Source organism: Nuphar pumila, chromosome 1 (genome assembly GCF_984573655.1).
Source record: "Nuphar pumila chromosome 1, dmNupPumi1.hap1.1, whole genome shotgun sequence".
Lineage (NCBI taxonomy): Eukaryota > Viridiplantae > Streptophyta > Magnoliopsida > Nymphaeales > Nymphaeaceae > Nuphar > Nuphar pumila.
In genome coordinates this window covers 180,117,738-180,141,184 of record NC_143249.1, presented here as the reverse complement: position 1 = coordinate 180,141,184, position 23,447 = coordinate 180,117,738, and the positions used below count along the sequence as shown (strand labels likewise).

At 36.7% G+C, this 23,447-nt stretch overlaps 1 protein-coding gene across 1 annotated transcript; it reads right to left on the bottom strand.

The window, feature by feature from the left end:
* Positions 1–2,133: 2,133 nt before the first annotated feature.
* Positions 2,134–22,275, bottom strand: LOC149851498 (long chain base biosynthesis protein 2d-like). Its single transcript, XM_090000956.1, has 12 exons — positions 21,864–22,275; positions 20,334–20,399; positions 11,134–11,222; positions 10,852–10,997; positions 10,659–10,783; positions 10,455–10,548; positions 10,160–10,323; positions 4,197–4,358; positions 3,839–3,965; positions 3,573–3,739; positions 2,615–2,722; positions 2,134–2,420 (listed from the first exon to the last, which is right to left on the bottom strand). Exons 1-12 carry the CDS (start codon positions 21,987–21,989, stop codon positions 2,331–2,333), a joined length of 1,464 nt encoding a protein of 487 aa, XP_089857082.1. The 5' UTR covers positions 21,990–22,275; the 3' UTR covers positions 2,134–2,330.
* Between the last annotated feature and the right edge of the window lie 1,172 nt (positions 22,276–23,447).

The following is a 23,447-nucleotide window of genomic DNA, read 5'->3' as shown; positions in this document are numbered from 1 at the left end:
TGATACTTTAAAATTTCTGATTTTCTTTGGAAAATGTTGGATATTTAAAAAATTTGTGGCATATAAATGTGTTTTTAACATGGTATTGTCATGATAAAGGCATGATATTTTTAAAATAGGTGATATTGGTTTTTTTGTAATTACAGAGGCCTTTGAGAATTCTACGATAAATGATTAGGGGCCAATTTCCATAAGCTTTTTGGTATTTGGCAAAAACTAGAACATGGTGGGGAATTCTCATCAAAATCTTAGAATCGAAAAGCACCCTTATCTCTACACTATGCATAATTTTCGACCCTTGTATCAAATAACTTTGTTTTTTCTCTTTCTAGGATAACTGGGTAAAAGCATTTCACTCACCCGTGAGCGTATTTGTGTTAAAACCCCAGGATCTTCGTGCCCACCATAAGTAGTACACTCAACTTTGGCCTCAAGGCAAATAAAGTACACCTGTGGGTTTCAAAGTTGTTATGTCCTTTCAATGGTGATATTCATGAGTCACCCCTACCAGATGAGTGAAACCCTTGTGGGCCAAATGGGTTGGTTTCCGGTATGCTGTGCTTAAACTAGGGCTTGTAATATCTTAAATCCAAACCAGTGCCTGGGAATAATCAGGGATTGCATCTGCTCCTTGAGATCAGAAGCAATCTAGCAAACAAGTAATCTTCCCATGCCTGAGGGTGGCTCCTTTGGTTGTCAAGTGGCAGTGGAAGTTCTGAAGGCCTTGTGGAGTAATGGGGATAAAATAAGGCTGGCTCTACCATTAGTACCAACTATGGATGAAAGCTTGCTAGGTCTGGTAGTTGGTTGAAATTGTGGTACTGCCATTTAACAGTTTGAAAATCTGCAGCTCCTTAAGAGCTTGTTTGAGAGTGTAAAACTGGATCAACAAGCAGAGTCACGAGCTGCTAGTGAAGTTTGCTAAGTCAAGCATGAAAACGGGCACTTGGCTTGGTAAGGCTCAGCCGGCATAAGCTTCTTATAATTTTTCTTTATTACCCATCCAGCATGAGATCAACTCGTCTGGCTTGAGCTTGTCATGAGCTCAAGTTTAGGGCCAGCCTGAACGAGTTGCCATTGGTTAGTTCTGCATATTTACCAGCCCTACAGCCTTGGGACTGGATTTCAAAGGATTTTTTTTTTAAAGTCTAGCTGGGGTTAGTCCGACCCCCACAAGTTATTATTCAATGTACCACTGGCGTTTTGAACCTGTAAGGTCCCACCACAAGGAGACATGCACTCACAGCTCTTACCAACTATTTTGGTGGATTTCAAAGCAAATTATATAGACCACAAGGTAAATTTTGAGACAAAAAAATAGTTTTCTTGAAAGCATAATAATAATGAAAAATGACTTCTATATGGCTAATTTGAAGTGTTTTCTTAAAAAAATTATAATTTTTGACATCCTTCTCATGTCCAAAATCTCAAATAACCAGTTTTGAAATATCTTTTTTGCCTTTCACATGTGTGGAATTCACAAAGTTTGCACAAAATATCCTGGGTGCTGTAAACTCTCACTCAAAATGAGGTATGCAAACTTCTTGAAGTCTGCGTATATTTTATGGGAACTTGAACACATATTTTATGCATACTTCCTTAGGTCCGCAGCTATTTGATGCGAAATATATTTTGTGTACTCTTTCATATCCTTTCAGAAGACATTTCCCTCCAACCTCTCATTAGATAGATTATTCGATCGTTAGGGCATATTACTATTTTGGTTTTTGAACTAAGATTGCTTTTTGAACTAAAAAACGATAACCTTAGAGGGGTTTTCAATTTCAACTCAAAACATAAAAGTTATAGAAATGTGTTTCAGCTTTTCAACTACAGTAAAAACACTTCAACATCGAATCTTAGATATACAAATCTAAGAACAAAGATTGTAAAAAAATTACATATTTGAGAGAGTTTGAATATATATAGGAGAAATTAATGTGCAAAGGATAAAAAGGGTTTTTTTAAATTCAGATATTTACAATTTTGGGCATAGGGAGTATAAAAAATTGTAGGGTTTTTAGAAAAACTCGTCAAATTACCTATACAGCACAGACATTTTCCGTAATAATAAACTAATTCTGAAAGTTTAAATTAAGTGAAAAATGGAAATATCAAAAATACAAAAAGGCGTTAAGATGTTACTATTCTGTAGCAATGTACCATGCAAGACAATAGATCTCACAATGGGGCAAATAAAGTGATGATCCAATTCAGTGACAATTATACTGCAAAAACTGTTGCAAAAGAAAGTGCAAACTACTATACAAAATCAACATAAAGAAAGCAAATTATATGCCTCTGCTTATGGGAAGGACACAAAATGTATCCTAATCCTGCTTCTGTGCGTCTTGCCGGTGCTTCTTTGGCTCTTCCGGCATGTATTTTATACCAACAAGATCACCCACCTTGCTGATAACCTGAAGCACACCAATAGACATGTCAAATTGTTCGTAAGGTCGGGAAGAGAAAATCTTGAGAAAATTCAATATCAATTACAATGAATAACAGAGGGAAGAGGCAGCAGATATCTGGTCTGAGACAACAAAACAAAACCTTCATGAAAAGAATTAACCAAATAACAGAAAAAAATAATTAATACACATGCTTATACCTCTAAACCTTTCATTAGGTCTTCCTTGGTGTGGGAGGCTGATATGCAAATCCTAGCTCTGGCAAGTAACAGCGGTGTTGCTGGAAATGCAACAGTTACAACAGCAACCTACATAAGAAAGCAACATAAACCATTCAGTATGGCATACAACCAGCATGCCATTGTTCACTCCCACATGCAAAAAGTGGACCTCACAGACAACAGCAGCATTTCATAAAGAGTTCTGGGCAAGCCTTAACGCATCAAGGGCATTAGGTTGAGAGGGGCACATTATGTTGAGAAGGGGCTGCCCAAGGGGCACTAGCCTCAATCTCAGATAATTGAAAGTATGTGCAAGACCCATTAGGTGGATGGTCTTAATCCTGTTACTTGATCTAGCAATTTTGCCCGCCACTATTTTAGAATTAGCAGCAGGACTTGGTCACTAGACCAGAGAGAGGGAGAGAGATAGAGAGAGATTACTGATTCTTTGGACCACACAAACTCTGACCAAAAAGCTCTGCAAAAATTTGTACCATCAGAACATTAACTATACGGAAGTCTTTTCCTATTCTCCATGTTTCATTTCCCTTTGCGTTCAATCTCTATGTCCATTAGTCACTGTAATAATTATACCGTACAAGTTACAAAAATAAGCTACTCCTATGAAAGTTCTATCATGCTCTCAAAATTTCACCAGCAATAATATCTCAACTTTCTGATCTTTATATCTGCCTTATATTGTGGCAGATGTAGATCTAAAAAGGTAAGCACTTGCTGTATTATCCTTTCTCCACAGTCTGCATGAACTAAAATTAACAGGAAACTATTGTATGCTTTGAGCAACTGAAAGCAAAAATTTTCTTGTTTGGGTTGAATCCCCCTCGTATATGACATGGACTTCAAACTTCCACTCTAAAAAGCTAATGAATATCTCAAGGGATTAAATGCGACATCCAAAAGGAAGGTGAGCAATTACATTCTGCTTCAGACATTCCCTGGAGAAGGCTGGTATTTTTGCAGGATTATAAAGCATTATTGGCATTACTGGTGAATCATTATCTCCAAGAACCTCAAAACCCATCTTCTGCAGCTCTGAACGAAAGAAGTTGCTATTTTCACGTATTCTTGCAAGTTTCTGAGCTCCTGCAGACAACTAAATCAGATCAATCTTAGCAAACAGAAAAGATAAATCAGACAAACTAAAAAAATGGCATATTCTTTGGGAAGACATTTCATGTGCACCTCTACTTGAACCATCTTCTCCAAGTATAACCTTTATGGCTGAAATAACCTGTTGCACTGCAGGGGGCGACATTGACGTAGCATAAAGATGAGCTGGGCACGTATATTTCAAAAACCGAATAAGTTCCTAGAAAAGATGAAAGAGAAGCATAAGAAAGGTCACAATGTTACGGCGCTGTCTATTCCCAAACAAAAACATGGTAAACAATATATGTTAGCAAATTCTTTAAATAAAGATTTGAGTTGTGTAGATGATTATAAGTTCATTAAACTAATCAATAACTAAATACAAATCCTTATTACATAAAAATCTTTGGAATATATTAGATAGAAATCCAAAGAAAATAAAAATAAAAACCTTGGATGCAGCAATATATCCACCACTTGATCCAAATGATTTGGTAAAAGTTCCCATCATAATGTCAATATCAGCTGTATCCACTCCAAGGAGTTCACAAACACCTCTTCCTGTTTTCCCAACAGCACCAATGCTGTGCGCCTCATCTAGATATATATATGCCTGTTTGCAAAAATTAAAGGAAAAGAAACATAAATCTCATAGCAGCCTGTTTCAGAATCAATTTAGCTTTCGGAGACAACACATAAAGAGCATAAATAACACAAAGATATTGAAAAGTTATAGTAATTCATAAAGATCCAAGCCCATTAAAAGGGATAATAAGATTCCAACAAGTTTTCTTGCTTGGAAGGAGATAATAGAAGTTGACAACTGCATCCTTGTCTGTGAATAAAGACATGGGCAAACAGTTGAGTGCAGGTTGGACCTTGGGACAAAGAGGTAGTGCATTCATGACACTTTCTTGAACACAGTACTCAATGTGCAGATTGATGCTTAATCTTATCCAAGAATAGTCACCATAATTGTTGCACAGGTTTTGAGTCTGCAAGACTCTATGCTCAAGCAGGTTCCTTTCCCCCACCCACCCCTACCAATCCTTTCCTCAAAACCCTAAACCTTGGTTTATGATGAGGTTACAGTATTGGTTTTATGACTCCTACAAGTCAGACTAAAGTTAATAAGAATCTAAAAGCTGTAGCCATTTATTCATATTAAAACAAACACATGAAAATAATGTCACTTATTCTGCAGTAGACAAGTTTGTTACAGTTTAAACAAAAAAATGAAGAAAACAAGTGATTAGCCTAGAAATCTTAACTGCATTTTTTTCCTTGAATCAAACATCAGTTATTCATCAAATTCATGGACTGTCAATATAAGTGATTCAGAACATAAATAGAAACACCAAAGCAATTATTTATTCAAACAATATCTGCTTAAGGTTTATCTGGATAGTGAAAATCCTGAGGGGTAGGCCAACAGAGACGGAAACGGGCAGGTAAGCAACTTCTTAGAGGTGAATCTATAACACCTACACCCTACTCCAAGCTCTGCCCAAGAAACAATGAAAGGTATTGGCATGAGAACCCAGTCAGTGTATACCTGATGCACCTGTAATGAAGTGCCAAATGAAAAGAGCAACGTCTCCAAGCGAAAGTACGGAAGCACGCACATACACAAGATGCCACTAAAGGGCAAAATAAACCACAAAAGTGGTCAAGCACAAAAAGAAGATAAAAAAATATATCTCACTTTATAGAATGCTTCAAGAGAAGCTTAGCAAATACATGGGGCTGAGCCCCTTATTTATACACAGCAAGGGACCCAAGGAAGGGCTCCCATAGAGTCGTTGGAGCCCCTCCAACGGTCATATTTATGACCGTTGGAGGGGTCCAACGACTCCATGTGGACCCCTCTCAAGTGAATAAAAACAAAAAAGAAAAAAACAAAAAAAGGAAAAAGAATAAAGGAAAAAGAAAAAGAGAAAAGCATATCAATGATATGCGTGTACAGGGTGAAATTACAGAAATACCCCTATCGGGTTTTACAAAATAAATATATATATATTTATATATATAGATAGACACATAGACATATATATATTATATATATATGTATGTGTCGTAATCTATATATATATATATATATATATATAAATAAATATACATCATATTTTAACACCCCCCCTCAAACACATGGTGAGATCACCGAGAGTTTGCTAAGGAGGAAGTAGAAGCGAGGCGAAGGCAAAGCTTTGGTGAAGAAGTCCGCCAACTGATATTCGGTAGGAACATATGGAAGTTGAATGGTGCCTCGTAAAAACTCGTCTCGAACATAATGACAGTTCATCTCAATATGCTTCGTTCGTTCGTGAAAAGTGTGATTGCTAGCGATATAGATGGAGCTCTTGTTGTCACAGCATAGCTTTGAGGGAGTTGAGAATGAGACACCCATATCTTTAAGTAAGCTTCTTAACCATATAATCTCAGTTGTGGTAGTGGCCATCGCACGATATTCGGCTTCAGTAGATGAGAAAGAAACTTTACGCTGCTTTTTACACCTCCAGGAGATAAGTGACTCCCCAAGAAACACACAATAACCTGTGGTTGAGATACGATCATCGGGGTTACCCCCCCAATCAGAGTCAGTATACGCAAGTAAAGTAAGAGGTGAAGAAGAGGATAAGAATACTCCCTTAGTTATGGAATTTTTTAGATATCTGATAATCCTCATTACTGCTGCCATGTGAGTGGTGGTAGGAGCAGTCTGAAATTGGCTTGCACTATGAACAGCATGGGAGATGTCAGGCCTGGTAATAGATAAATATGTTAAGGATCCAATCAATTGACTATAAGGCATGGGATCTGCTAAAGGAGTGCCATCATTGGCTCTCATTTTGGCATTGATCACTTCTGGAGTCTCCACCCTTTTGTCATCTGTTAGCCCAGACCTAGCAATAATATCAGAGGCAAGCTTCATCTGAGATAGGACATACCCCTTGGGGGAGTATGCAACTTCAATTCCTAAGAAATACCTCAAAAAACCCAGATTAGACATATCAAAATTTTTCTTAAGAATATTTTTAATAAGATCAATACCTTTCTTATCATTACCTGTGATAATCATATCATCAACATATAATAACAAAATGGTTATGTATTCATTAGAGGATTTAACAAACAAAGCAGTATCAGTGTAACATGAGGAGAAACCATTATCAAGAACTACTTTGCTAAAAAGATCATACCAAGCTTTTGACGCTTGTTTTAACCCATAAAGAGCTTTGTTTAATTTTAGAATATTGCCTTTCCCAATTTCAAGACCCGGCGGAGGATCCATAAGAACTTCTTCACATAAAGTTCCATTTAAGAAAGCATTTTTAACATCAAGTTGGTATATAGGCCATTGTTTGATGGATGCTAAGGCAATTAAGGTTCGTACACTAGTCATTCTGGCCACGTGAGCAAAGGTTTCTTCATAATCAATCCCATATTCTTGGGCATAGCCTTTTGCTACCAAACGAGCTTTGTATCTTTCAAGAGACCCATCACATTTAGTTTTGACTTTATATACCCATCTACACCCAATTGCCTTCTTCCCTAAAGGTTGAGGAATAATGCTCCAGGTTTGGGCCTTGTTAAGAGCCTCTAATTCGATTTTCATGGCTTCAATCCAATGTGGGTGATCTTTAGCTTCCTTAAAAGAGGAAGGTTCGTGATACGAATGTATTAACATAAGACAGGTCCTATAATTCGGAGAAAAAGATTCATAGGACACAAATTTTTGTGGTGGCCTACTGGTACGAGAAGATCTCCTAGGTAGATGGTTGTTAGTAGATTCTTCTAAAGAAAAGTCTTGAGAGTATCTGTCAATAGCAGGTTGATATTCATTTCCTATCCGCCGGGTATAGACATTTATATCATTAAGGTTTTCATTTTGGGAGGTATTATCATGTTGTTGTATATCATTATAATGTGAAATCCCATCACAACTAGTATCACAAGAAATAGCCTCTGGAGACTCAATTCTAGGAGCTAAGTCAAATAGAAAAGAATAATCGATGTCTTCCTTAGATGTGTGGATATCGAAACCATTTTGTTCTTCAATAAAGTTTACATTTCTCGACACATATAATTTATTGTTTCGAATATCATATCTATAGCCTTTTTGATTCTCACCATAGCCAATGAACACACATTCAATAGCTTTAGGTGACAACTTATCTTGTCCTAGACTAAGTACAAAACATTTGCATCCAAAGATTCTTAGTCTATTAAAATCGGGAGTAATCTTAAATAATTTTTCAAAGGGCGAAACATTTTTCAAAGAGGAAGAGGGCATACGATTCACAAGATATGTTGCGGTAAGAAGAGCTTCGGCCCAAAAGTTTTTAGGAACACATTTAGACACAAGAAGAGTTCTTGTGGTTTCAATTAAATGCCTATGTTTCCTTTCCGCAAGACCATTTTGTTGCGGAGTTTTAGGACAAGATCGTTGATGCAAAATTCCATTTGTTTTAAAATAATTTTGGAAGTCTTTAGACATGTATTCTCCTCCTGAGTCGGATCTAAAAATGGCTATATTGTGTTGGAATTGGTTTTGAACAAGAGCGTGAAACTCTTTAAAATTAGTGAAGACATCGGATTTATTCTTGATAATATAAACCCATGTGTATCTAGTAAAATCATCAATAAAAGAAACATAGTAAGAGAAGCCTCCTTTGGACATAACGGGTGCCGGTCCCTATACATCGGAATGCACAAGTTCAAAAGACCTTTTTGACACAAAATTGCTATGAGAATATGGAAGAGAGTGAATTTTCCCAAGAATACAATCATTGCATGTAAAAGTATTTGTATTACAAAATTTTTCCAAAAATGGAAAAAGGTACAATTTGGAAATACTAGGGTGCCCAAGTCTCCTATGAATAAATTGAAAGAACCTCTCTTTTTCCATTTGCTCTTGTCTCATAGCAATAGCACTTCCTTCCTATTGCGGTTCGAGAAGGACAAGTTCATACCATAAAGAGGATAGGGCACTATAATAGTCCCTAATGCTCATATCACTTTGCTTGGTAGCTCTTACCTTTTCTTGAAGAAAAAAGTGTCTAGCAAGATCTCTTTGAGTGTACATACCTTTCATGAAAAACCATGCTTCATTAGCCTTCTTGAATTTTGCAAGATTTGCACAAATTTTCAATTCGACGTTATTCATGAACCATGCTAAGATTTTAGCATGTTCACTTTCCCAATCTTCCATTTTAGAAGAGTAATCAAGAATAACCTTTTCTTTTTCTTCTTCATTCAAGGCTTTTTCTTCACCTCCTTCAAATTTAGTTAACTTTAGTTGTGGTTCCGGAATGGTTCCACATACATAACCCCAAAGCCTTTTACCTTTGAGATTATTCTCCATAGCGGCCGCCCACATGCGATAATTGGTCCCATCCAATTTGAATGAGAGATCGATTTTTGCATCTTTGTTGGCCATTAGAAGAAAAATTTATAAGACAAGAGAGTGAAGAGGTATTACTTGTCAATGGAGGATCCAACGAAGTCTTCTTAGCCAAGGCTTTGATACCATGTAATGAAGTGCCAAATGAAAAGAGCAACGTCTCCAAGCGAAAGTACGGAAGCACGCACATACACAAGATGCCACTAAAGGGCAAAATAAACCACAAAAGTGGTCAAGCACAAAAAGAAGATAAAAAAATATATATCACTTTATAGAATGCTTCAAGAGAAGCTTAGCAAATACATGGGGCTGAGCCCCTTATTTATACACAGCAAGGGACCCAAGGAGGGGCTCCCATAGAGTCGTTGGAGCCCCTCCAACGGTCATATTTATGACCGTTGGAGGGGTCCAACGACTCTATGTGGACCCCTCTCAAGTGAATAAAAACAAAAAAGAAAAAAACAAAAAAAGGAAAAAGAATAAAGGAAAAAGAAAAAGAGAAAAGCATATCAATGATATGCGTGTACAGGGTGAAATTACAGAAATACCCCTATCGGGTTTTACAAAATAAATATATATATATATATATATTTATATATATAGATAGACACATAGACATATATATATTATATATATGTGAATGTGTCGTAATCTATATATATAGATATATATATATATATATATAAATATACATCATATTTTAACAGCACCTACTGCATGAATTTGTGATTAAATCACATAAAGAAAGCCAATTAATTTTTTTTTTTTCCTAAGACAAAAGTCGATATATCTTTGACATTGAACGCAGGCATTTAATAATCTTAGTATCCAATACAACTTGACTGGTGAAAGGCTCGGATCGTCACTGGGTAGGCCTTTTCTAAGACTCAAGGTGGGGGACGGGGGATGCTAAAGATTGAATTTAATAAAATCCAAAGCGCACAGGCAAGCTATAATTAAGTGAAAAACTGACCAAAAAGACAGAAAGCATCACATCAGAAGTAAAAAACCTTGTACTTCTTGCAGACGGTTACAATTTCAGGAAGTTTACAAAGCTCTCCTTCCATGCTGTAGATTCCTTCCACAACAACAATTATCTTTTTCCAAGGCCTATGAGAACGAGGCTGTCCCTCAGCTATAGCTTCTCTCAGCACTTCCTCCAAATGAGATGGAGCTGGAAGGAAGACAATCAGATGTAAACATTGGTATTTGAGTATATTAATATGACAGCACACTATAGGATAGTTAATTACACGGTTTTAGCATTTGAAAGCAAGAAAGCACTTAAGAGAAACATAAACTTACTGTTGTGCTGGAAAACACGGACTGATGAACCAGATCCTCGAGCACCATTGACAATGGAATTGTGGTTTAAGGAATCACTTACTATGAGCCCACCCTATTGCCAGAAAATGATCAAAAGAGAACAGTTTATCATCATGAACTTCTTGAGAATGACAAAGTATATAATGCATGAATACAAAGAGTGTGAAACCACCATCCACAAACCTTTCCTATCAGTACTGGAAGAACAGCAGAGTTTGTCACATAACCCATTCCAAAAACCACGGCAGATGGCTTCCCAACAAATCTTGCAACTAGTTCCTCAAGTTCAGCATGCAAAACTGTTGTTCCTGTTAGTAGAAATGAACCAGTTAGAAAGTATGCCGTCACCATGACTTCTGTAGCAAACTATACATACCACCATCAATACGATTACTACAGGTGCTTGCTGAAAATTTATTCAATGATTCAATTACACGGGGTGTGCAATATTCATCAGCTGCAGCAAAGCCCAGGTAGTTATATGATCCTAAGTTGAGGCATTTGCTTGTCCTCTTGGTTCGTCTGCGGAAGACATTCCATAAAATCCAATGTCAATTAAGACAGTGCAGCTACACCAGTCTAGCTATAAAATTCAGTGCAAGATCACTGACAGCTTACAATGGTCTATGGAAAATATTAACAGTAAGGACCTACTCACATTAGTGTCTTGTTACTATCCTTTGAGTAACGCTCAACCACATCAATCCAAGCATCTGGTGCTCCTGCTATTGGCCTAGAAAAGCAGTCCTGCCACACAAACGAAATCACATAGTTTTAATCCATCTACTACTACAAAGTTCTCTGAAAAGGCTTAAAAAAAAGTGGACATAAAGAGCAAAAAGCCCAGACACACATGCCTAAACTCCATCACCAAATATAGCATTTTCCAAGTTGAGAATATTGCAATATTTCCACAACAATACCATAGCATTTTTTGAGAAATCCAACTTTTCCTTTTAGACTTAGTTTTTCATTATTATTTCCCAAAAGTTAACCCAGAAAATCCACCTACTTTTAAAGTCTTCAAGAAAACCCTCATAAATATAATTGCAAGACCAATATGGGCAACCATGATCCCTAGATAAATGACTTAGACATATCATTGCACCCAACAGGCAGGCATTCTACTTAAGATACCCGTTCTCAATGTTAAGATATGCGCATTCATATATATTCATATATTTATATATGAATATATAAACCTATGTAAACCGAAATACCCACCAAGGGTATTTCAGTCCTTTCACTAGATAGGCATCAGCCCATTAGGGGTTGATACTTTGCTTTTTGTATTTTTATTTTTTTCACTTTTTTACTTTTTCATTTTTTGTCTTTTGTGATTGGGACAGCTCCATATAGCTGTTGGAGCTGCCCCAACAGTCATAAATATGACCGTTGGGTGCATCCCCAACAGCCATATGGGGCTGCCACGTATGTATCCTCATGTATTATAAATAGGTCCCTCTAGACCTTGTATCTTTATCTCTTTAGAGAGTGTCTCTATGCAATATCAAATTTGTTAGATCCTTGTGTGAGTGGTTTGATGATTCAATCAAGTATTTTACTTGATTGAAAGTGTGTTTTTGCATGTGTATTGGATTCAATCCATTTCATTACATGGTATCAAAGCTTTAGTGGTCCAAAAACAACTTGTGTGAAGAAAGATCGTAACAATATCAAGACGAAGATCGTGATCTTGGCGGATACAACAAATCAAGGATTGTGGCATCGGAAAGCGTACCATCCCTCAAGCAAGTCTCGTATTACCTTTTCTTCCTCTTTCTCTTCTCCCCTCTCCCCCTCTCTGCCTTTTTCTCTTTATATTGTAAAGAAATGGAGAATGAGAGGGAAGTAGTAGTCTCCATTCTCGTACGCCTAAACAATACCAACTATGTAATGTGGGCATCCATAATAAAACACAAAATATGAGAAAAGAGACTATAGGGTTTGGTGGACGTTACCGAAAAAGAGCCTAAGCTCATTCTTACAAAAATTGAGGATGAAAAGGAGGTTGCTCTTCAAGGAGAGAAAATGGGTAAAGCCGTTTCCGACTATGAGAAAAAATGAAAAGAGTGGAGGATGGGTCACTCCAAAATAATTGGATGGCTCATCAATAGTGTGGATATCCACAAATGTTCTAGCTTGGCGAAATTTGATTTTGCTAGTGATGCGTGAAAATATCTTAAAGACATGTATAGTCTTAAAGATATTGCACAAATATGCAATGTTCAAAACAAGATAAGAACCATGACACAAGGAGAGATGAGCATTAAGGAATACTACAATGCTCTCTCTCTTCTTTGGGATGAATTGGTTCTTCTTGATCCAAAATGACATTGTCCACAAGATGTAGAGCTCCGTGAAAATCAAATTAAAACAGAGTATTTCTACAAATTTATTAATGGGCTTAGACCCAAATTTGAAGGAACCAAGTCGGCTCTCTTTCATAGAGAATGTATTTCATCCATAGTAAAAACTCTTGAAGAATTGACTGCGGAAGAAAATAGATTGAAAATGCCTTCCGTTTAAAAGGATCAAGAATCCATGCTTGCCATGACAAAGGCCAGTAATCATACTAGAAGCTACAAGCCTTCTTATTTTGTAAAAAATGAGAATGAAAGCCCCCCCAACAACTATGAAAGGAATGATAAGATAGGTGATCATGAATACAAAAAGAGTGGAAAGATAATTTGTTATCATTGTTATAAACCAGGACATATCAAAGAAGGATGATCATAAAGAAGACAAAATAGTTGCTTCGGTTGAGAGAAGTAATATAGACGGCTCAAAATGCATTGGCTCGCTCTCTTTGGCCCAACTAATGGAGGCACTACAACCCATACTTAAAGTTCAAGCCTCATCTTTTTCGGGAGCGGCCATATCTACAAGTGAAGACCATGGTAAGACCTCTTGGATCCTTAACTCCAGTGCTTCCTTTCATATGACACCCAATGAGTCCATACTGTCCGAATGTAAGACTAACCCAAATGATCCTTATGTTTCAACCGCCGATGGCACATCCTTGAAAATCAAAAGTTTTGAGTTTCACATACCTAATATTAGACTAGTACCTAGATTAAATTTAAATCTTTTATCAATTTCTCAAATTACGGACCATGGTTGTAAAGTTTTATTTCCATCTAATGATTGTCTAATATAGGATCTCCAGACCGAAAAGCAGATTGGGCGAGGCCATAGAAGAGAAGATCTCTATGTTGTGGACAATTTTGAATTACCAAAATAACCTTTTTGTAATTTTGTAAAAAAAAGATATAGAAATTTGGCACAAAAGACTAGGACATCCTAGCATGGCCAAATTACAGTTGTTTTCATTTCTTTCAAATTATAAAGAAAGCGATTCTGTGTGTGAAGTTTGCATTCTTGGCAAAATAAAGTCCTTGCCCTTTGGACCAAGGCATTTTATAACTAAAAACCCATTTGAGTTAGTACATTCGGATGTATGGGGACCGGCTCCAGTCGTAGCTAAAGGAGGGGTATCTTATTATATTATTTTTGTAGAAGACTATAGTAGACATTGTTGGATATTCTTTTTAAAACAAAAATCGAAAGTATTTGAGTGTTTTAAAAAATTTCATTATTATATTAAGAATCAATTTAAAACTAATATCCAAATTTTTATAACCGATAACGGGAAAAAATTTGTGTCAAAAGAATTCAAAAATTATCTTGACATAAATGAAATTATTTACAAAAAATCGTGTCCATACACTCCTCAATAGAACGGACTAGCCGAGAGAAAACATAGACACATTATTGAAACCACTAGAACACTTCTTGTGCCTAGAAATATTCCAAAAGTTTTTTGGCCGAAGTGGCTCTTACGACAGTCTATTTAATAAATAAAATGTCTTCCAAAAACATTGAAAATATCTCTCCTATCGAAAAACTTTTAAAATATCTCCTGATTATAAGAGGCTAAGGGTCTTTGGATGCAAATGCTTTATCCTTACCAATGTTATCAAAAACGCGCCTTGAGGAGCAAAAGGCGCACCTCGCATTGAGGCGCGACCCTCTGTGCTTCAAGGCGCAAAAATATATATATATTTTTTACAACAAGATTTGTAAGACATGATCACCAAGACTTTTGTAGGTTAATCTCATATATTTTCCAGTTATTTCAGTTATGTAATCAGTTTCTTAGTATATTACTATATTTTAACTTTTGTTGGTTAATCTCGTATATTTTTCAGTTATGTAATTAGTTTCTTAATATATTTTAACTTTTGTTGGTTAATCTCATATATTTTCCAGTTATGTAATCAGTTTTTTTGTTACTTTTATATGTTAATCTCATATTTTTTAGAATAATCTCATATATTTTAACTTTTGTAGGTTAATCTCATATATTTTCCAATTATTTCAGTTATGTAATGAGTTTCTTAATATTTTTAACTTTTTTTTTGTTAATCTCATATATTTTCCAATTATATAATCAACTTTTAGTTGCTTTTATATGTTAATCTTATATTTTTTAGTACTTATTTGAGATTTTCTATTTTTTATTGGTTGTTATTTCATCAATAAAGCATTTCTTTATTTATTTGTATTTTTAGATATTTTTTATAATTTTTTTAAAGTTTTCAAAAAAATTATTTGAGGCTTACGCTTTACGCCTCGCCTCGGTTTTTGGTGGAGCGCCTCGCTACGCCTCACGCTTTTCACAACACTAATCCTTATCAAAGAAAACGACAAATTGTCCCCAAAAGCAATCCCTTGTGTTTTCTTAGGCTATGACGAAAGCCAAAAAGGTTATAGATGTTATGACATTGAAAGAAAGAAATTGTATGTTTCTCAAAATGTCACTTTTCTTGAAAATGAAGTTGGTTTTTGCAAAGAGAAAATCCAAGAAAGTTGTGACTACTCGTTCCTTTTTTGGTTTTTGCAAAGAGAAAATCCAAGAAAGTTGTGACTACTCATTCCTTTTTTGCCTTGTCAATGAACATGAATAGTGTGAACATACTCATAACACACATGAAAGTATAAATGAAGACACACATAATGCAAGTGAGAGTATGAATGAGGGTTTTCATGATATAGACCCATCTCACAATGATATACAAACCTATGCTTGACGTACCGAAGATCATCCATCATGTGCTTTGGAAAGATATTCCCAAAATCAAGAAGTAGATTCTTATAGTCTTAGAAAATACACAAGAATTTCAAAAGCTCCTAGTAGATTTGTATCTTATGATTCCTTTGAACCGAAGTATAGATCATGCCTAATGGCCATACACTCATATTCTGAACCACAATCTTATCATGAGGCCATACATCATTCGGAATGGATTAAGGCCATGAATGATAAATTAGAAGCTTTGGAAAATGCCAAAACTTGGGAAATCCAAACATTACCAAAAAGAAGGAAAACTAAAGGATGTAGATGGATATACAAAATAAAAACCAAATGTGATGAAACATTAGAACGATACAAAGTTAGGTTAGTAGCCAAGGAATACAGTTTGCTCCTGTTGCTCGAATGACAACTGTTAGAACTCTCATTGCTATAGCCTCGATTAAAAAAGGACTTATATTTCAAATGGATGTAAAAAATGACTTTCGGAAAAGGAAGTTTACATGGATCCTCCACCAGGATTGAATTTAGCACATGAGAAAACTATTTGGTTGCGCAAAGCCTTGTATGGCTTAAAACAAGCTTCCAAAGGTTGGTATGATAGGTTCAGCAATGTAATGACTCAACTTCATTTTAAAATTTGTTTTACTGACACTACGTTGTTTATTAAGTCTTCTAATGCAGGGATGATGATCTTGCTACTTTACATAGATGATATGATAATCACAGAAGGTGACACACAGGGAGTTAACCATATCAAAGATGTACTTAAGGCCAACTTTGATATGACAAATCTTGGTTTTTTGCGATATTTTCTTGGAATAGAAGTTACCTACTCACCTTGTGGTTATTTTTTGTCACAGACTAAGTATGCAGTAGAGATCATTGAATGATCCGGACTTTCGGATGAAAAACGAGTTGATACTCCAGAGGTTATAAATGCCAAAATGAAAAAAGATGATGGAGAGCCTCTACAAGATCCAACCCCCTACAGACAAATGATTGAAACTTTGTCTTATCTTTCCATTACTCGTCCTGATATCTCCCATGCTATTCACTCTGTTAGACAATTTCAACATGCACTCACAACAGTACATATGAGTATTGTAATGAGAATTGTCAGATATATTAAGAATTTCATTAATCATGGTTTTTTTTTGTCATCGTCTTCCTCGTTAGAAATCATTATATATTATAATTCTGACTAGGGAGGGGATGTAAATGATAGACGCTCAACCACTGGTTTATGTGTGTTTGTAGGTGATTCCTTAATTCCATGGCGATGTAAAAAGCAGCAAAAAGTGTCCCTTTCCTCTACTGAAGATGAGTATCGTGCCATGGCAATGACCATATCTGAATTAGTATGGATGCGGCAACTTCTAGCAGACCTGGGAATTTACATTGCAAAACCCTCCCGACTATGCTATGACAACAAGAGTGCAGTCTACATTGCAAGCAATCATACATTTCATAAGAGGACAAAGCATATTGAAATGAATTGTCATTATGTTCGTGAAGAATTTCTGAAGAAAACCATCACATTGCCTTACGTTTTCTCAGAATACCAACTAGCAGACTTCTTCACTAAAGCGCTTCTGTCACCTCGGTTTCATTTTCTACTTGACAAACTCTCGGTTGTCCCACCATGGGTTTGATGGGGGGTGTTAAGATATGTGCATTCATATATATTCATATATTTATATATGAATATATAGACCTATGTAAACCGAAATACCCATTAAGGGTATTTCAGTCCTTTCAGTGGATAGGAGTCAACCCATTAGGGGTTGATACTTTGCTTTTTGTATTTTTATTTTTTTCACTTTTTCATTTTTTGTCTTTTGTGATTGGGACAACTCCATATAGCTGTTGGAGCTGCCCCAACAGTCATAAATATGACCGTTGGGTGCTGCCCCATATGTATCCTCATGTATTATAAATAGGTCCCTCTACCTTGTATCTTTATCTCTTTAGAGAGTGTCTGATGCAGAGCAGGACCGACCCAGATCCATACAGCATGACCCAGGCACGGCCAGGGAACCCGACACCAATGGGATGGACGATCAGACCCAGGTGATGGATCCGATCGCAAGTCCGACACCACGATGGAGGGACATGCCCCTGCGCACTTATTCCAGGCGAGCAAAGGTCTAAAGCACACCGCACGTTGACAGCATTCCAATGCATGGGTGATCCAGCATGTCAGCAGCATCGATTTAACCTCGGGTCCAGGGCTGAACCCGAGATCCAGATTCATTATGCAGCCTATAAGTGCCCAACCTTAGGGTTACGTGGGGGGGCATAATATTGAAGTTTTGCTTATTTCTTTTATTGTTTCTCTCTTTCTGTTTGTTGTCAGCTTTTGTTTCCTCTGCCGCCATTATTTTCATTCCCTACATTTTCTTTATTCTTTATTGTAATTCGTTTCCTTCAATAAACAAGTTAAGGTGCGTCAGAACTCCTATCCCCACTACATCAGTGTCTCTATGCAATATCAAATTTGTTAGACCCTTGTGTGGGTGGTTTGATGATTCAATCAAGTATTCTACTTGATTGAAAGTGTGTTCTTGCATGTGTATTGGATTCAATCCATTTCATTACACTCAACATACTTTAAACTTATCCCAAAGAAAAGGAAATGAACATAGGAGAATGATGAAACATTTCCAGTTATTTTGAATCAAATATACAATGAAACTATGATACCGTGACACGACAGTTCGGCTGTTGTACCCGTGTTGACACGCGTCGACACAGGTACGGGTACCAGGCGCATTGCGGGTACGCCGCACTGTGCCAGGTCAAATCGGGCAAAAAAATAAAAAAAGCAAAATCCCCCCTCCCAAAACTCTCTCTCTCTCTCTCTCTCTCTCTCTCTCTCTCTCTCTCTCTCTCTCTCTCTGCGATTGCAAGGCACTTGAGAGAGAGAGAGAGATAAACCAGAGGGATTGGGGAGGGGGAAACAAGACAGGAAGAGAGGGGTAAACCAGAGGGCTTTGGGGAGGGGGAAGAGAGAGAGAGAGAGAGAGAGGAATGGCTCGTACTTGGTGCCACCGCCTCTGCCTCCTCCATGTCTTCCTTGTGGAGCGAGAGAGATGAGAGAAAAAGTCGATGCCCTTCCCACCCCCTTTTCCTCTTTAATGAAATTAAAAATTTCAGTGAAGCCCCCACCAATCTTCATATTCTTAAAAAAAAATATTTTTTCTCCTTTTTGTATTCATAATATCATCTTCTTCCTCTTTTTATTTAAAAATAACCAAAAGATTCCCTTTTATATTTTTTCAAACACCCACATATTTTTAAAACAGCTTTTATTTAAAAAAAAATATTTGACCCCTTATTCCTTTTCATTTTACCCTTACTTCCACTTTTACATTTAAAATGTTATTATTTTTTATTTTATTTAAAAATATAATATATGCATATATATAGCCGTGTCCCCGTACCCACATTTTTTAAACTTTCCGTGTCATACCCTCTGGTCCCATACCTGTACCCAGGTGACATAGCAATGGAATGATTTTCCCTTCAAAATAGTACCCAAAACAAAATAAAAAACTTCAGTGTTTTCATTTGTTCAGTCTGCTATCGTGGATTTGACCCTTCATAAGAGTACTTGATCTAGCACTCATAATGCTCAAAAGTGTTTCTCTTTATGCCAACACATATTTTAATTTCATCACATGCTTACTATTTTAGGCATTTCTCCATTGTTTAACATTTCAATATAATCTGGAAACCAAGACCAATGATCATATCCAATGAAACATCTTTTGGTAAATTGCCACTAAGGGCTATAGTCTATAGATACTACACACCAAAATGTATTGTACTAGATAGACAAAACTCCAAGAGAAGTCATATATCTTTAGTCCTGAATTTACATGCTAACTATAAGCTTTGATGGATAGAAAAGGTTCTCTTGATCATGCATGCCATGCTTCAATACAATGGGTAGGAGTTTCCATTAGTGAGGAAATTCATAATCTATAGTGGAAGATCCTTCTTAGAAACATGCACCTATTTCACCTGGTGTTTCAGATGGTAGCTATGGCCTTTATGAAAAAATATCCATCTGCACATGAATAGGGATGCAAATGGTTCACATTCAGGTTAGATGTAGCCAATACCAAATCCGACTAATCAGATATTGGCTAATCGATCTCGGATTCGGATTTGGATGGGAAAAAACTAATACCATGTAATTGGATTTGGATATCCGTTGGATTCAGTCATGAAATCCTTGTACTGAATCTGAATCCAATTACTAATCAAATTCAATTTTCTTAACCGAATCTGACTAATCAGATTCAAAATCAGGTCAAATATCGGACATATCCGACCCATAGACATCCCTACACATGAATTCTAACAAGGGGCATCTGGCCTTGCATCAAGAAGCAATTGTTTCAACATGTTTGTTGTTTTATGCAGTTGACTACCGAGTCATAGAAAATTATGAGACTCCCCAAAATAAGAATACCATAGTTGGATTTTGAGTCACATGCATCTCTTTTGTGGTTGCCAGGATGTGAATAGGGTCGCCCTGTGCCTGGAGACCCTACTATCCTACCATATGATTGATGGATCATGCTTTAATAAAAAAACAATGATATCAATATTGGAGCACATGGATCCATAAAAGGATCTGTATGTGTAGCCATTCTGGTCATGCTCATGAGCTATCTAACAATTATATTTACAAATCTGTGCGCTTGACACTCAAGTTGCATGATGAGTGCATGAAGTAAACTTAAAGTTACCTGAATCCGAAGATAAAGCCTGCGAGTGTAGAAGTCCTCAAGACCCAAGCAAATGGGTGCATATCCCTGCTCAAAAGCATATCACAATACGATGTTAAGTACATTATACTACAACATCATAAAAGACAAATTATGTGCATAAAAGAATAAAGAATAAAAGCTTTATTTCAAAGCATAGAAGGACAATGAAGGAAAAGTTAAGATTCTGATGAACAGGCTAATAAAAGGGAAGTGATTGATACATGGATGGCAATCTGTTGTAAGTGGGTACAACTTTAAGCACCCATTAGTGCAACCATTCTTCTGTGTAAGAAGAACTAAAAGGGCAAAAAAAGGAAGAAGAAAGAAAGAAAGAAAGAAAGAAAGAAAGAAAGCTAACTTACACACATAGCTTGTGGTGGATGTTACAACCAGAGTAGTAGATTGGACTTCATGTGAAAGGTTGTATCTATGTGCAGGGTGCATAATTTCAGGTAACATTGGAATTATAACACCACCCTTTGAGCAAGCAAGTAAAGAAACTAGAATTTACAGGAAGTTGACATCGAATATGGGTGTTAGATAATTAACTCTAAAACATTAAAACCATCTTCAATGAAATTTGATCAAAACCCTGTTGCATCTAAATAACATTGGGACAAAGAAAGAAATGACAAAGACATGGTTGAAACTTGAAAAAGTGGTTTGACTTCAATACGCATTCTTAGCAAGAAATTAACAAGAAAAAGAAGAAAATGACAAAAACATGGTTGATAAGTCCGAATGCTAAGACTCTGAGTGACCTCAACATTTTTCTTTCTTTACAAGACATCATCTTCCCCTTTCTTTTTATCCAAAGATTCCAAACCGAACCAATCAGTAGTTTCCATCAACAGATGCCTTTGTCATCTTAACCAAATAAACATAAGGATCTCTCACGAGGTATCAAGGGATCATTTCTATAGATCTCGTGTCTTAATCCCTTTGAAACCACTTATATCCGCATACCATAAACATTCATTCAATTATTACATTCTCAGAATGGAGATCCAGAGAAAGGGTCACAATTCAACGGAATATCACAATTAAACGGGATAGGGAAAAAGGAACGCAGTAGATCCAACGCCAGCAACCATAACTCCTGGTCAAAATCAATAATCCAACTCGAAATATAACCATTAATCACGCAAAAAACATCAAAATAACAACGAAAAAAACACAAAGATCTCCCCATAATACCTAGCGAATCAAGAATTTAATAACGGTTTCTCCCAGAATCAAGATAAGCGAAGACTCGCATTTCCAAAAATACGAATTGTAAGCACGAAATCCACACATAAAAAACCCCACAAAGATCAAATCACTCCCAACAATAAACCAAAACAAGAAAAAGGAACTGAAAACAGAATACAAAAAAACTGAATCAAGCAGTGCCAACCATAGCGATAACGATAACAAAAAACGCGAAATTGATCTGTCGGATCATCAAAATCCGAATACGAAGACGGCGACGACGAGGACGAAAACGAATCAAAGAGAAAGATCGAGTACCTGAAGATTCTTGGAGCTGGACCACTCGAGGAACTTCCTGAAGAGATCCCTGATTTGGCCGAAGGCGAAGAGCAAGCCATAACTGAACAGTGTCGTCAAAGCGGTGAGATACGGGATCGTGATCATGGCGATCGACCGGTGAGGCCGCCAAGTAAGAGAGAGAAAGGGAAGGAGGAAAACTGGAGAAGGGGAGAAGGAAAGGGAGATTCTCTATGAGATCGAAGATGCAGGATCCATAAAGACGCAGAAAATTAGGGTTTCTCCCGCAGAGAGAGAGAGAGAGATTTCCGGATCGAAATCGGAGACGGGTGGACCAGAAAATGGTAGGAAGACGATGACGACGGTGATAGTAGGAGGGAGATGAATTTACTGAAATGTCCTTAGAATATCTCGGAATGTACGCCTGCATCCTCGTCGTGATTCCCCAAATTGCCCTTTGACGTTTCAGGGGTGTCGAAGGCGAACTTCAAATGGATCGATCCGAATCTGATATTGTTACCCGATTCCGATACTTACAGTAAGGCTCTGTTTGGGAACCGGAGAGATTTGCAAGGAGTTCGAGGAAAATACAAAAATTGGACTTTAAGAGAAATGGAAAGAGTTTGGATTCTCTTTTTTCTTTTTTCTTTTTTTTTCTTTTGGATAATCCAAGGGAAACCCCCCTAACTACAGGAAGCAGATCAGGTCATGCTGAACATGAGCGTTTTTTCTCATGCCGACATCGTGGCCATCCAATTTGCATTTTAAAAAAGCTCAAAAGTCAACAAAACCACGTGGCATTCATCCAAAATGCAAACAGACGGCGACCACCAAGGAGTACACTCAGCTTGAACTTTGCGATAAGGGATGCTACCCATGGATCTTAAACTTGTGACATCCCGTCAACTTAGTAACATTCACAAGTCACCCCTATTAGATGAGCAAAGCCCTTGCAGGCGATTCTCTCTTTTGTTTGAAAGCATAACTATTTTAAGGATTCATGCTTTCAACTCCTCTCAATTTCTCACCAACCCATCAATTTATTGGTCAAGCTTTGACCAAGCCAATTGACCCAATTCATTAGCGGTTTGGGTCAGCATGTTGCCCACCTCTAGTTGTTAGCTTCTTAACGACACTATTATTACAGTTAATAATGAGGTAAAATAGGTGAATATGAGATTTATCGAGGTAAATGTGATAAAAATTTTGAACCATCAAAAATTTAAGAACCCACTGGAATCCTTGTGACTCAAGGAGTTATAAATAGGGTTGCATACAAGCCTAGCTTGGGTTATTCGAACTTGGCTCGATTCAAAATCACATTGTCCAAGCTCGGCTCGAGCTCGAAGCCAAGCTTGTAATGCATTGTCCAAATTTGGGTCAGTTATGAGCTTATGCCGAGTTGAGCTTAAACAAAATTTATTATTTTTTTTTTGGAAAGGAGGGATTTAATCCCCAAACCTTCTTAAGGTTAAGCAAGAGACCTATCATTAAACCAAAACATATATTTTAATTATTATCACTGAAAAATTGTATACATATTAAAAAATTTCATCAAAAAAATCCGAGATTCAAATCCAACACATTCTTAATAAAGACTAATAC

Excerpts from the sequence above, each read along its gene's own strand:
- LOC149851498 (XM_090000956.1), bottom strand. The coding sequence starts at position 21,989 with ATGATCACGATCCCGTATCTCACCGCTTTGACGACACTGTTCAGTTAT. Across the intron at positions 3,740-3,838 it reads AGAAGATGGTTCAAGTAGAG|GAGCTCAGAAACTTGCAAGA; the intron begins GTGCACATGAAA and ends AGTTGTCTGCAG. Across the intron at positions 2,723-3,572 it reads GGGAATGTCTGAAGCAGAAT|GTTGCTGTTGTAACTGTTGC; the intron begins GTAATTGCTCAC and ends TTTCTTATGTAG.